Source organism: Diadema antillarum, unplaced genomic scaffold (assembly GCF_040938485.1).
Source record: "Diadema antillarum isolate AM-2024a unplaced genomic scaffold, OU_Dant_1.0 scf00000205, whole genome shotgun sequence".
Taxonomy (NCBI): domain Eukaryota; kingdom Metazoa; phylum Echinodermata; class Echinoidea; order Diadematoida; family Diadematidae; genus Diadema; species Diadema antillarum.
The window spans coordinates 2,369,295-2,383,528 of record NW_027271094.1 but is presented as its reverse complement, the minus strand read 5'-3'; the positions used below and the strand labels follow the sequence as shown (position 1 = coordinate 2,383,528).

Genomic DNA, 14,234 nt, shown 5'->3' with positions numbered 1-14,234 from the left:
TAGAAAAGAGACCTATGTCTTCAGAGCAGACTATTTGCAAAGCATCTTGGTTTCGGTAGGTATAGTTCGTAAAGTATTGCATCAACTTTGTATGCGAATTTTATTTCTATGACCTCAAAATACATACACAAACACACACACAAAAAAAAAGTGTGAGCATCAGATAGTGTGCCCACCATGAAAATTCCTTGGTTTAAGTGTAATTCGGTTAATCGGAATGTACAGACGTTCCTGTCATGGCGGTTTACCAACCAGAATTATGGTGGATCAACAAAATTTTATATTACTCTTCTTATAAAAAATATCCGTTATCGGGATTTAGTCTCCTCACACTGTGAACCATAACATGCATGCACAAACACGACATTTTGCAATATTTATTTTTCTTTGTAGTATCTTTAAAAAAAGATCTCCAGTGAAAAAAAGTACCAAAGATTGCAACATTGCAGTTCTTTTTTCCCCCAAAAAACAGTCTTTGGTGGTACCAACGTTGATCTTAGTGATGGTGATAGCATAGTTTACGATAGATATTTCGTCATGTTATAGGAAGAATTGCAGAAAATGGATCTTGCCCTTGTAAGGTTCTATCTTTGTAGAGCCGAAATATATTTGGCTAAACTATCATTAAAAAAGAGCAAAGTATCTTAACAAATAAAAAAACTAACGTTTTGATAATCACATGCAACAAACATGATATAGGACTGTAGCTTTCTTAAAGGCATCTCGTTACAGTTTGGCGTGTATGATATTGGCCATCGTCTATAGGTCCGTTTTATTATTTGTCATCATAACCGTGATCATGCGTGAATTGCATTCAAACGTTTTGATAAAATATGACCAAGTTTAAGCTCTTGTATGATTCAGAACGAAATACATATTATTGTTCTTACATGAAAAAAAAATACTGTAAGGGCCTAGAACGTGAAGAGGTATCGTGAATGGCTGATTTAGAAAGAACTAGTAAACTCCATCATTTTGCTTGGTTTTCATTCGAATATGGGATAATGAAATGAATCATAATTAATCTATCTCTCTTGCATAGTTCATGCTAAATTACAGACGGGCACAGTATATCTGTCACAAGCAATAATCTTATTTATGATGGTAAACCTGTTTGCAAGATATCAATTCTTTTATATTCCTCCATATTCATGGAAACGACATCATGCATCATAGTTTTGTCGGAGAAGAGACTCTAAAGAGAAAACTAGTTTGCTTTTTTCAAATACCATTAATGGAATAAAGTAAATGTAACTGATAGACCGACTCACATCAATTCAGTGTTATTTCTTTTTTTATTTTGATATTGGTGCGATGGAAGCAGGGTTGTTGTTTTTTTGTAAACAGTGTCATCACAGCCTACTTCGCTAAAGGACATCAGCCAGTTGCGTCTGAATTTCCGTTCCCATTTTAACTTCATGGAAATGTTTATGCATCAATCGGAGAGAGGCTGCCATCATGACAACGTTTTAAAAGGTACCAGACGTTGTGACAGGTGAAATAGAAAATTATCAACTTGCAACATCAATTAGCACGAGCTTTCTCCGACGCATTAAAAACAAAAGAACTACTAGTAACTGCAGCGTAAGTGCACGCGTCTGAAAAAAAGAGACTTTATTTCAATACATTGGTAGCCATGTAGGAAATGCACATTCATTTTTGCGGTCTCTTATAGCAGTAAATTCAGTCGTTTAGACGTCCAAATTTAGACTCAAACAGCTGTTTTCGTAGCTACCTAACAAAACCACTTCCTCTGAGATATCTAGGACGTTAATGTCATGCATGTGTGTGCGTGTGTGAGTGTGTTTTCGTGTGGATTCCTAAAGTAAAGCAAACTTATTTACATGAACGGTTTGAAAATGATTACAAAGGAATCTTCTGTTTCCACTTCTTTGGAATAACGCACCTCCAGAATAAAGAACTTTCTTAATTTTTCAATTCATTCAATTCAATTCATTTATTTTCATTCTTCTTCTTCTTTTTTTCTTTCAACAAAAACATAACACAAGATAAATTAATAACAAAGTGTAACTCGCATCTCAACTGCAAAAGCAATTCCAAGCTTTTTAGCGGTATTGATTTTTTTACTCACCACAAGATTTTTAGATTTGAACAGAGAACATTCTTTGGCAATAGACGATTCGTTCTTACGATGACTATTTTTCCTTAAAGCAGTGTATGATGGTCAGTCTTTAAAATCAAATGCTCATGTACCTGTTATACATTTTGTGGTCCAAGGAAAAATCACATATCTACTAAAATTTCACCTCGCAGAAGACTTTCTCGCAGCACAACGACAACAAGAAAATCCGTGTGTATCGGATGTACCTTTTTACGTCATGTTCCGCCACTCATAACCTGACATTTTATAAAGAAGAACGTGCCAAGTGGACACTGCAGTGGGTCGTGTAATGTGACGCTTTTATGGCAGGGTCGAATCCTTACTGGACGGAAGCTACGCCCAAAACGCAGCAGGATAGAGCATATCGCATAATATATGTTTGGGCAAACTTAAAGGTTACATTGAAACAAGAATGAAACCAAAATATCATCCAGATTGAGTGAATGCAACAATATCATCATAGAGCTCATTAGAGAAGTTTGAGGAAAATCTGACAATTAGTTCGAAGGTTATGAAATCTTAAAGTTTCGGTGCCATTGCTGGATGAAAAGAGTATACAGACCATCACGTAGTATATGGAAAACTATATAATGAAAATATAAAGTACATTTTCATTTTTCTAATACTTGACGCACCAGAAATGGGGGAAATTTAATTTTCCTTTGTATAATAATGTTAGTATCAAGAGGAGTAAATACGTATTTTTACTGAACCATTACATTTTTTTTTGGAATTTTCTTTTTAGTTTCTTCATATAGTTCATACTCTTTTTTTAAAGTATGACGAAATATTACTTTTATTTTCTAAAGGCCAAAGATCGTCTCCACACCGTATGCAGAGTTGTGCTCAAAATTTAAAAGTTATAAATCATCTCTGTTTAGCAACAAGATTTTTTTAATAAGTTACTTTCATTGGAATCTTGGTTGCGGCGCCTTTCTCGCCAATGAGGGTAACATAACAAGAACTGTGTTGTCATAATAGTTGTTGCCGTTTTCCATGATTAATTTTGATTAGTTAATAACTATTGATACTCCTCAGTTAATTTTACAATTGCTAGTTCACGTAAAGAAAAATACGATATTATTATTACAAATCAAACTATATCATGTGAGATGTAAGTATAATGGAATACAGTATATACGTGCAGTTTATTTAATATAACTCCGAGTTTCATCAAAGAAAACTAATATAACAAGGTGTTCTGTAGGTGAAATACATCAGCATAAACTCACATGATTACTCCTCAATTCAAGATAGCTGTCCACTGATTATTACCTTGGACAACTTGATTAATCACTGTCTCATGACCATCACCTTATGACAATCAAACAATCTTAAAGTAGACACTAACAAGTGTGATATTATGATTACGTAAGAATGGGCGCGTCCGCTTGCCTAACTTTGGGTTGCGAGCAATGAGCTCTTAGAAAGAGTATAGTGGGGCCCCTTGTAAGATGTTGGTAATTTTTTAATTCGTTCTTTTGCTATTATAGGACTATGCGGTTGAAGGCTATACTCTTCTTCCGTCCTTGATCCTTTCTATTTGTATCCATTCGGCTTGAAGTTCACAATCTTGGCATTTCGGGACGCACCTGCGATCTACTACATATATAGACTGGTCAGCTATGAGCTTTTGAAATTGTTGGCACGAGTATCTTTTAATTTCCATACTGTATTGATAATGATAATTTCAGAAGATTCTTTAACTGATATGTATATATAATGCACCTAGTATTTGCAAAAAGACACACGGCAGAGAAGGTACTAGTATTTTTGGCATTCAACATTTATTGCGGTGTTCCATTCGTCTGTATTGTAGTATGTGTATTTGACGATATGTGCGTTTAAATCTGTTTGAAATCAAGTATTGAGAGACTTAAGCTTGGTAATTCATTTATTGAGTTTTCAAACAAAACCAAGCCAAAAAAAAAACAAAAAAGCTCGAGAGCAAGACATGGACAGCGACGCTGACACACAGTCACTAGACAACAACAACAAAAAACAAAAAAAAAACCGCAGCAACAACAATCAATGACAAAATATGATTACAAAGACAAAACAAAGTTGACATAACAATGCACAAAGGTGAATAATATTGCTGAAATAAAAATACTTGTTGTCGGTTGATGAACCCATACAAAAAGTTGAGTCATTGAAAGTAGAAGCCATTTGTATTATTGTAAGAACAGCGTATCAATGAATAATACTAATGGCTAACGTTGAATTTCTCTTCTTCATTTTTAACTCCGAAACAATGCTTGAATTTCAGCCAAGAGTGGACATGTGCATTTATGCGTCTGGTTATAATATTCTGACACACGTACGTCTCTTGTCTTCTCTTTCAGTATCTGGCACACGAACGACATGGCTTTGCGGGGGCCCCTGTAAAAACATTTTAGTGTCTTTTCTTTTCAGGAAATTTCCTGTTGTCAAATTTAGCAACATTTAAAGTCACCTTTGCCATTCATACACGTGACAAATTATTATAATGAAATGCCCGCCTGCTTTTTCCCCTTCCCCCTCCCAGAAACAGGAACAGCGATTTTAGGAACATTGCAGTCAGATTCTTGCTCGGTACCATGAAAAAAAAACAAAACAAAACAAAACAAAAAAACAAAGCATGTCAGTGCACGCACAGTATTAATGGACCAAAATGAATGTCTTAATTTCACTGCTTGCCTGTCAAATTATGTTTTTCAATAATTACAGATACGTACATTTTGTATGTAGATTTCCAATGCAAATAGTGATTTTAAAACACATGTACTATACGAAAAAGAAAGTCAAATAGTGTAATTTCTGCAAAACGTAACAGACGCATACCTGGTTTCACACACCCATTTTTGCGATACATGAGCATGCCATCTTCATGACTTCTATCTCTCCCTTTCTCTCCATCTCTCTCTCTCTCTCTCTCTCTCTGTCTCTCTCTCTCTCTATCTATCTATCTCTACCTATATATTCCTATCTACCTATATATTTCTTTCTCCCTCTATGTAGCTGTAATACATGTATAAAAATAACAACTGTGAGTGTTTATTATATATCATTACATTTTAATTGTATGAGTATGAGAGAGGGAGAGATAAGCCGACATTGCGAAATGGTAACTATGATGGGAGGGTTGGTGGATTTGACGTGAATCATTTTGTGATGGATTAAACCACATTTACTCCTTCGGTAGTGCATGTGTGTTGACGGGGAGGTATGTGCTTTAGAGTGATTAGCAGGTCCATGCGTAATACCAGTGTCATGGTCATCAACGACAGAAAAATAGATTTGCTTACGGGGTTATAATCCAATGGTTACCATGAATCATTCAAACGATTGCGAATGCAAAAATTACAATACAAAGAAGAGCATGGACAGGTTGGCCAGACCTTGCCTAAGGGGATATTTTCAATTATGCGACCAACATGGATATATATATATATATATATATATATATATACATGTTATATGCTTGTAGCTAAGGGACAGTTTGACCTAAGTCCACTCACTTCTGATACATCCGTTGACTGTTGGAAATAGCATTAGACATTGAGGCCAGCTCGCTCGAGTGTTGTTGCCATATTTAACTGAAATGACCCTGTCAGTTACGAGATGAGGTTTCTTTATACCATGGTAGCATACATCAATCAATTCAGTTTAAATTTTTGATTGAAGGCTGCAGACTTGTCCCGATTGGTTAAATATCGCGTTGACCTTGCAGGTAGTCATGCAAAGAAATATGATTCGATAAAGACTGTATTTCCCCAACATGGACAGTAACACATATACTTTGGATGCATATATCTGAAGATTTATGACTTATATCCAGGCACATTTACGTACCTTCTCTTGTTCTCTATCATTCTATCTGTCTATCTCCTGTGTAAACTTATTATGACGTCGGAGAGAGAATTCTCATTATCACCTTTCTAGAGGAAATTTAGAGGACTTCAGTTTCCGTCTTCTACCAGATTTCGTTCACCAGTTAAAATTGTGGCAGGCTGAAAATCGGATTTTGTCAGTATAAACGATGCATTGGTGAAGAGAAAGAATGGGGACGCATGAATATGTCAGCAATATCTCTAAACGTACCTGGCGCAGAAGGGCAGATGCCACTTCAATAGAGTGGTTCAATTAACGTATAATATTGCGTCGTCAGTTTTGGAACATATATCTAATGATGATCTGAACGTTGTTCTCATGCGGTTCTATTAAAATGTGGACGAATTAAACATCGAACTACAAAAATACATGAAAATTCATATCTACGTTCGACCAACTTTGTTATTGTAGTTACAAAGTATAACTATAATCGATCGAAGTAATAATGTACAAATGATTTATGAATCTACTTTTACGCGCCGCGTAAGAATGCGTAAAATGTTACTTATATGAATTCGTGTTATACCCGTAGCTAAGCTTGGACATATGAGTTTATTGTCTACTATATACTTACCGGCAGAGTATGCCAGCTTCGTGTCCATATCGTAGGCAGTCTGAACCGCTGCATCCTTGTTTAGCCCCCATAGAGCCTTTCCAGCACGGTAGCCATGTGGAAGATAGATAGTAGACACAGGTCTCATCGTAAACACGTTTGTTTTCTCTGGCCGCTTCTTCTGCGCATGGACGATGCATGCACATAGTGAGAGAAAACCCAGCAACGCGCGAATGCACATCATGATCGAAAAGTTTTGAGCAGGAAAAATTGGAAAGCGATGACTCGTGAAATGGATTTCCAACAGAGAGGACAGATCTGCAGATTTGATTGACAAAATGTAACTACAGCTTCAGGTGCTCATGAGTTGGGCAGTTTTAATAGTTAAACTGCAAAGATTTAGAGGCGAGTGTTTGCAGCCAGGCTGCACGAAATACCGCAGGGCCTATGCCTGGATCACTCGTGAAGATTCACAACACGCTAGGAAAAAGTGGCCTTGTGTACCACTCTATGCCCTTCTCGTGTGCACCCTCTTTCCCCTTCTCTTCCCCTTTGCCCGTTTGTTTTTCAGCCCTGCCCCTTCAAAATCCGCGCTGGCAAAGAGGCGAAGAGGCGGATGAGTTTGAGAACAGGCAGGAAATGACTCTAAATTTGCACAGCCCGACACGAGGAGGCAACTTGTTCCAACACAGGAGTGGGGCGACTCGTGGTACTATTTATATGACTAGATCCCGCCAAAGCCATACACTCACCGGGTTAAAGCCGTCCGCGCATGCGCACATTCAATCTTGGCGTGTTGCATCGAGTATTAAAGCGCTCCCTGTAGGATTTCTCAACCTGTGACTGAAATAGACTGACAATAAATGAGAGTGAGAGTGTGAGACATCCAGACAGACAGACAAACAGACAGAAAGAAAGAGGTGTTGTAGGATCGACTGCAGATGGTTCAGTTTAGAAGTAGACGGACGAGAACAGAAGTTTGAGAGTGGGAGGGCGATTGCGAACGTACGAGGTAGAAGTGGAATGAACAATACAAACATAGATCTACGCTGTTAAAATTCGAACTTACATGTGTCTTGCATGGGCAGGAAAAACAACAACAACAACAACAACAACGACAACAACAACAACAACAACAACAACGACAACAAAGGTATAACCAAAGAGGCCGGGAAGGAGCCTTGAAAATCTTAATATTATTTTACGAAATTGATGTAAACTCTTAGGATTCCACGACCCCACCCCGTCAAACAATGACCAAAGGGAGGCGTCAGTCCTATTTTATTGTACTCGAGGAAACAATGGCTATTCACTATATAGCGCTGCCATAGCAATGATTTTAACAATGATTCAACAACAGGTCGACGTATGATTCTACTTCGTGGGAGTTATTGTTAGCAGTGACCAAACATGTTTACTTTGATAGCGAGCTAGCAAGAATAGACCAACTCTTCTTTTAACCACACAATGCAGAGGCTACGCATTTTCGGTATGCTGAAGCAAGCAACAAGTATGTAAGATTAGTAGATCAATTTTGAATGAAATAGAAAAATGAATAAATGAAAGCTCTAGGGTACTGATGAAGTTTAATCTAGAATAAATTCCTTTTCGTTTTAAACAGAAGAGAAATGATGCTGTGAATTGCGTGGTGATTCTGATCAAGCAACAACTGTTCGTACAAAAGCTGAATAACAAAGCTCCAATTCTTAACATAATGAAGAGGAATATCTAAGATATCATGACGATGAGAGATACATTATTTTGTTTTGTGTCGGGTGCGTGTAACAAATTTTATACAAAGAAGCAGTGAATCCAGCATTTGTTTGTGCAAATAAAAACGAGAGAAAAGTTTTTAAAAAATCGGTTTTGGATGAGCATTTTTTATTGAGATGTAAAATACTGGAAAGGATTGATAAAATACTAGATCAGTCCACGGAGGGCTAAAAAGTTTGGAAACAGAAGTTAATAACAACGACGACAACAGCAGCGACACATGAACAAGCTTTATAGGCAAGAACGGTAAAGTCCTATCTTCGAGGCCGCACTTCTTTAATCACTCATTACCCTATTATTAGAGCACAGGATATCAGTGATAGTTTCGGGCCATTACGTTCTAGGAGGCATGAGTCTTGATGCACGATATAATCAGCTCTTATTCATGCATCACTATTAGCGGTTTTGGTGGATGTGTGTGACCAATTATCATATCAGTGGTGAAAAGACGAGTTTGCTTTTCCTAAGCACACACTAATTACAATTTTCAAGAGCTTTAAACACTTATAAGTAGAATTCATATATGATATACATGTATATGAGAGAGAAAAACAATGAGAAACTCAATGAATTAAACATGTAGTGAAACAAGGAGTAGAGGTGGGCAGCCCAAATGGGGGATGGACAGCATTAAAGAGTGGACACGGCTGGCCAATGACAGCTCCAACTGATGCGCAGCGCAGAGGATAGAGCCGGTTAGCGACGAATGATCTCAATGGCTTCTCACGTCTCCGGTACGACTTCCGGGTCGCGAGGTGAATGATGAAAGCTATGGGAGAGAGGTTGGACAGAGAGAGAGAGATGGAGAGAGAGAGAGAGGGAGAGAGGAGAAGAGCATGCATCGGAGGTGAAGGGAAATTATTGATTATGCTACCTTCTTTTTGTTTGTGTGAATCTTTTCCCTATATTGTTTGACAATTTGATAAGCTTTTATACTACTGCTATTACGTGAACATTTACCATGTCTATCAAGTATAAAATGAGTAATCATAAATCAATCTCATCACTACACAAGTTTAAAAAAAAATGATCGCATGAAAGTGAATCATTAATCATTGCAGCGCGCCCAGTCAACTACACATCAACAAATTAATTACTCCCGCCCCACCTAATTCGTTGACTGACTTTACAAACGAGTGAGCCTGCATGGGGGTTTTCCCTTCGGTTTGCTCGTCCTCGAATACTTTTTAAACTGAGGTGCATTATTGTTTCACCAAAAGAGCATACATTTTCTAACTTTTCGAAGACTGTCGATCTCAGCATTTCTTCACTGTTTCAAAGGTTCCTCCTCAATACTGTAATACTTTCCAGAAACCATCCAGGCAAGGATATTATATATTTTTGATATTTATCAAGTTATTTTTTTCATTTATCTATTTATTTATTCATTCATTTATCTATTCTTATTTAGTTATTTTATTCATTTATTTATTTATTTATTCATTCATTCATTTGATTACTTATTTATAGGTTTTCCTGGCCAATTTCTCACTTTTGTCAGTCCATTTAATAAAAGGTTCATTCAATTTAGCGAAAATCCTCGTCACTGCACATTCTGTCATTCAAAATTGTAACTTGTTCGTTCAATTTAGCATTTTGATCAATGAGATTCGCACATGTGCCTTTCGAATTCTTAAAACGGGCATTCAAATGGGCACGTGCTCTTCAGTATGAGCAGTCAAATTCCAAATATGTTCATTCAAATTAGCGTAATGTTATTTCTATTTTGAAAAGGTGAGAACGGTGATATATACGTATTCATATGTGAATATTTGTTTCATCCACACACTGTTAAGTATATAGCAAAGGTATCTTTGACCCTAAATACTTCAAGTTTGTTGTTCTGTAACGCCCCTCTTCTTTCATACAATGTCATCAGAACTATACATGCACCAGTACCATAGATTCACTTCACTTTCTTATGTCCAGTCATGGTAGCACGAGTTGGATTTAGACGTGTTATCTCTCAAGAAGACAGCGAATCATAGAAGCATTTGAGGGTAATAACCTTGACCATTGATGGCTAGAACTGATCCAAGAACTTTATTCCTAATGATGATTAGCGCAATATAGCACCCTCCAAACATGCCAAATGAAAATAATGAAACATGCAGATGAAAGAAATAATCACAATGTAAGTTGAAACCTCCTTCTCCCAATTAATATAAAAACAAACTTAAGATTAATGTATCTGTGAACGAAATAACATTATAAACATATACACATATTTTGAAAGTACTGTTGCAAAGGTGATATCAGAATAAAGAATGAAAACGAAAATATGAAATGTTAAGATGCTTGCAAATAATACCTATAATGAGTGAAAATGGAAAAAAGGAATAAAAGCATTAACGTGTCTGCTAAATTGACTGCAGTAAATGCGAAATTGGATGCCCAAGAATGAATTCGAATGAACGAGCGCAGCGTATACGTGATCACGTGACTATATCATGCTAAATTGAATGAACGATTTGCGAAATGGTGCTTGTCTTACGAATTTGAACTGAAAAAGTGCTGATTCGAATGATGTTAAAGGTAATTTGAATGCTCTAAAATGAATTTGAATGAAAACATCATAAAATTGAAATACGGAACATGCTATCTAGGCTAAATTGTCCTAAATTGAATGCAGCAATTACGAATTGGACTGAAAAAAAGTGCGAAATTGGCCTGGAAAACCTATATTTTTTGTGTTCAGGTATCATTATATTTTTTGACTCCATATCGCCACTCGTGTCCACAGTTATTTCTTCCACTTATTTTTTTCTTCTTAAAGAAGACTGCATATATACTACTTCAGAAGAAGACACCTTTTCCAGCATTACGCTATAGGAAAAAGAGAAAGAAAAGATGATCAAGACTGCGTCTGGCCCACAAAAACAAAGTGCTGCAATTTAAAGACTATTTTGAAAATCTGACCCTGAATTTTACATGTGGAACTGTATGTATTTGTTTATTTATTTATTTATTTATTCATTCATTCATTCATTCATTCATTCATTCATTCATTCATTCATCTGATTACTTATTCATTTTTGTATTAAGGTATCATTATATTTTTCTGACTCAATATCGCCACTCATGTCCACAATAATTTATTTCTTCCACTTGTTTTTCTTCAGACCGTTTACTAACTTCAGAAGAAGACATCTTATCCAGCAAGAAAAATAAAAATAGATGATCAAGACTGCGCCACAAAAACAAAGTGCTCCAATTTAAAGATTATTTTCAAAATCTGACCCTGAACTTTACACGTGGAATTGGCAAACGGGGATTGTAAAGTAACAGTTTGGTACTGTTTAAATTTTAATCTAACTCTACACTAGGCCTAGGACCTATACTTGGGTTAGAAAACACACCGAAAACAAGCAAACAAACAAACACAACTCAAATGTTTTAGAAAGGAGCTGTGTAGCGGCAGATGTGTGATTTCTTCCTCTATATTTGACTTATAATTCCTACACTCATTCAGAATAATGAGATGTCAGTTGAGGAGATCTGTTATGTATATAGTTTCAATATATTCATAGAGAAACGTGGGTGATAAGGGTTATGACAGAGGTCAAAAGAGGACTAACCGTGTCAAGATGACGGATCACTTTAGGGCTTTTTACACTTGTAAATTTTTGCTTAGCCCCGGACCAACGGTGGGGCTAAGGGGGGGGGGGGGGGGCCTTAGCCCCACCGTTGGTACGGGACTATCCTTAGCCCACTTTCTGTTTACACTCGTTTTTGCCAAAGTGGGCTAGCCCCACCGATAGTACGGTACTATCTGGCCCTGCAAAATAGCAGGGGTTAGCACCGCAATTGCGGTGCCAAGCAAGTGAGTGTAAACAGAACGAAAAAATAATCCTGGGCTAAGCGACGGAGACGAAGTCCGACCCTCACTGACCAATCAGAAACGAGGTAATCAAGTGCTGCCGGTGCGTGAGTGTACGTGTACAGTACACAGCGTAATTATGAATATTCATGTGGTTTGGAAAGTCCGGGGCTAAGAAATACGAGTGTAAAAAGGTCAGTTTTCTCCTTAGCCCCGGACAAGAGATAGTACGGGACTAATTGGCGAGTGTAAAAAGCTGAAAAATTGGTACGGGACTAACGATAGTCCTGGGTCAGAGAAAGTCCGGGGTTAAGAAACACAAGTGTAAAAAGCCCTTATTAAAGGGGAATCTGTCCGACCCAGTGCACTTAGCACCACTGTCGGCACTGTTTCAGGTAGTTTCACTTCTAGAAATCTCTTTTTTAATGTATTGTAATTTGTATAGAGAAAAGGGAGAATTGGTTTTAAACAGGCGAAACCTCTGACAAATCTTCACTATGCAACTATCGGTGATAGAAGGCAGTCAGAACCAACGAAGTAGTGGAGGCTGCAAAATACAGTATGGGACTGTATGACAACAATTGACTGGGGTTCTCAAACAGTTGGTAAGTTGAGATAGAAGCCTAATACTTGTTATTTTAGTTACATATCAATGTTTGCTCTAATTCAATCGCGAACTAGGATGAAATGCTTGTTGTCATCATGACTGGATATAAGTAAAGGTGTGTGCGGTTTGTACAGTTTTGGTCGTAAAGCTTAACCCTCTGTGTGCTTTGGTTGGTAATTGGCATAAAAAAACTCATAGCATTGTACACGCTGCTCAAAGTCCCTGGCATAGAAAGGGTTACCAGCAATTTGTATGTCAAAAGGAACGAGCCGAGCCCTCGACAATATAGTGGAGCTACTGGAGCTTTTAACTTTAAGGCAGATCATAACTTTTCTTCAGTATCTCCGAATGCCCGATAAGTGTTTACAGTTGTCTACTATAATTTTCTTTACGTCGATGGTAATCTTCCGTAAATTATTGCGTGGCTTAATTGCTGAAGGATATAAAAGTTTTATCTGTTTCCATTTCACTTGGTTCCCAAGTCAAGTCACCCCTGATTCTTCATTTTGTGCTTATTTCGAGATCCGCCACCCCCACAGCTCAGTGAAATGCCGTCCACATCAGGCTATACAATTTACGCAATACACTTTAGTGGATCTTGTATGAAACGTATTGAACGCCACATTTGTGAAAATTGAGAAATGTTGCGAAATTTGAAAAAAAAAAACTATTTCCACTAGATGCCATAGGTTATCCTGTAGAAATTGTGAGCACATACGAAAAATTCAGGATCATGCTTACATTGAGATGAAGTACAGTACGGGGGCGGATCCAGGAATACCGTAAGAGTGCGGCCCCTCTGGATCCGCCACTGCAGTAACACAATTACCCATAACATCATAATAACAGAAGTAACCTCGTATCTTTGTTTAGGTTTAAATGATTTAGACCCATACACACACCAAATTTCTTTGCCGAATGACGAAAGCATTGTTACATCAAACGACACAAATTAAATAAGAAAATTTCACATGCATGAATAAAAGAAATAATAATTCTTGGTCTGTATACATGAAAATAAATTCAGTTGAAGGGAACAGAATTCCACTGAATTTGATGGAATGTCGTTTCACGAACCCAAGATGTTTGAAGCTTTAGATGTAAAATACCTTTGCCCAGACGCGTGTTATTGCAGTATTTTGAGGGTTTTCTTGACAGAATTGGGCCTTTGTGATTTGAACAATAGATCATAGAGCAAAATAGACCTTACCGTACTCACTTTGCAACATATATCGTTAATTCGCCTTGAAAGTATATACCGCAGAGAGGATAAGGACAACGGTATAGTTTAACTTCCGTGATTTTAGGAAGTCATTTAAAGCATGGTGTGTAGTTCCTTCGTAAGGTGCTCCACCTACTGCATGTGCGTAAAATGTCGAGAAGTTGATCAAATGCTGGCAACACCCATTCTTAGAGAAAGAAATTATGGCAACGCAAATCGAGCCCGACCCATGAGCATTGATTACAATTTCAATGTATACGCAGA

At 37.3% G+C, this 14,234-nt stretch overlaps 1 protein-coding gene across 1 annotated transcript in view; it reads right to left on the bottom strand.

Annotated features, from left to right (window-relative positions):
* Window positions 1–6,792, bottom strand: part of LOC139724046 (mesenchyme-specific cell surface glycoprotein-like) — a 31,474-nt gene extending 24,682 nt beyond the window's left edge. Inside the window, exon 1 of the mRNA XM_071635244.1 lies at window positions 6,570–6,792. Coding sequence (XP_071491345.1) covers window positions 6,570–6,792 — 223 coding nt within the window. The remainder of the gene's footprint in view (window positions 1–6,569) is intronic.
* Between the last annotated feature and the right edge of the window lie 7,442 nt (window positions 6,793–14,234).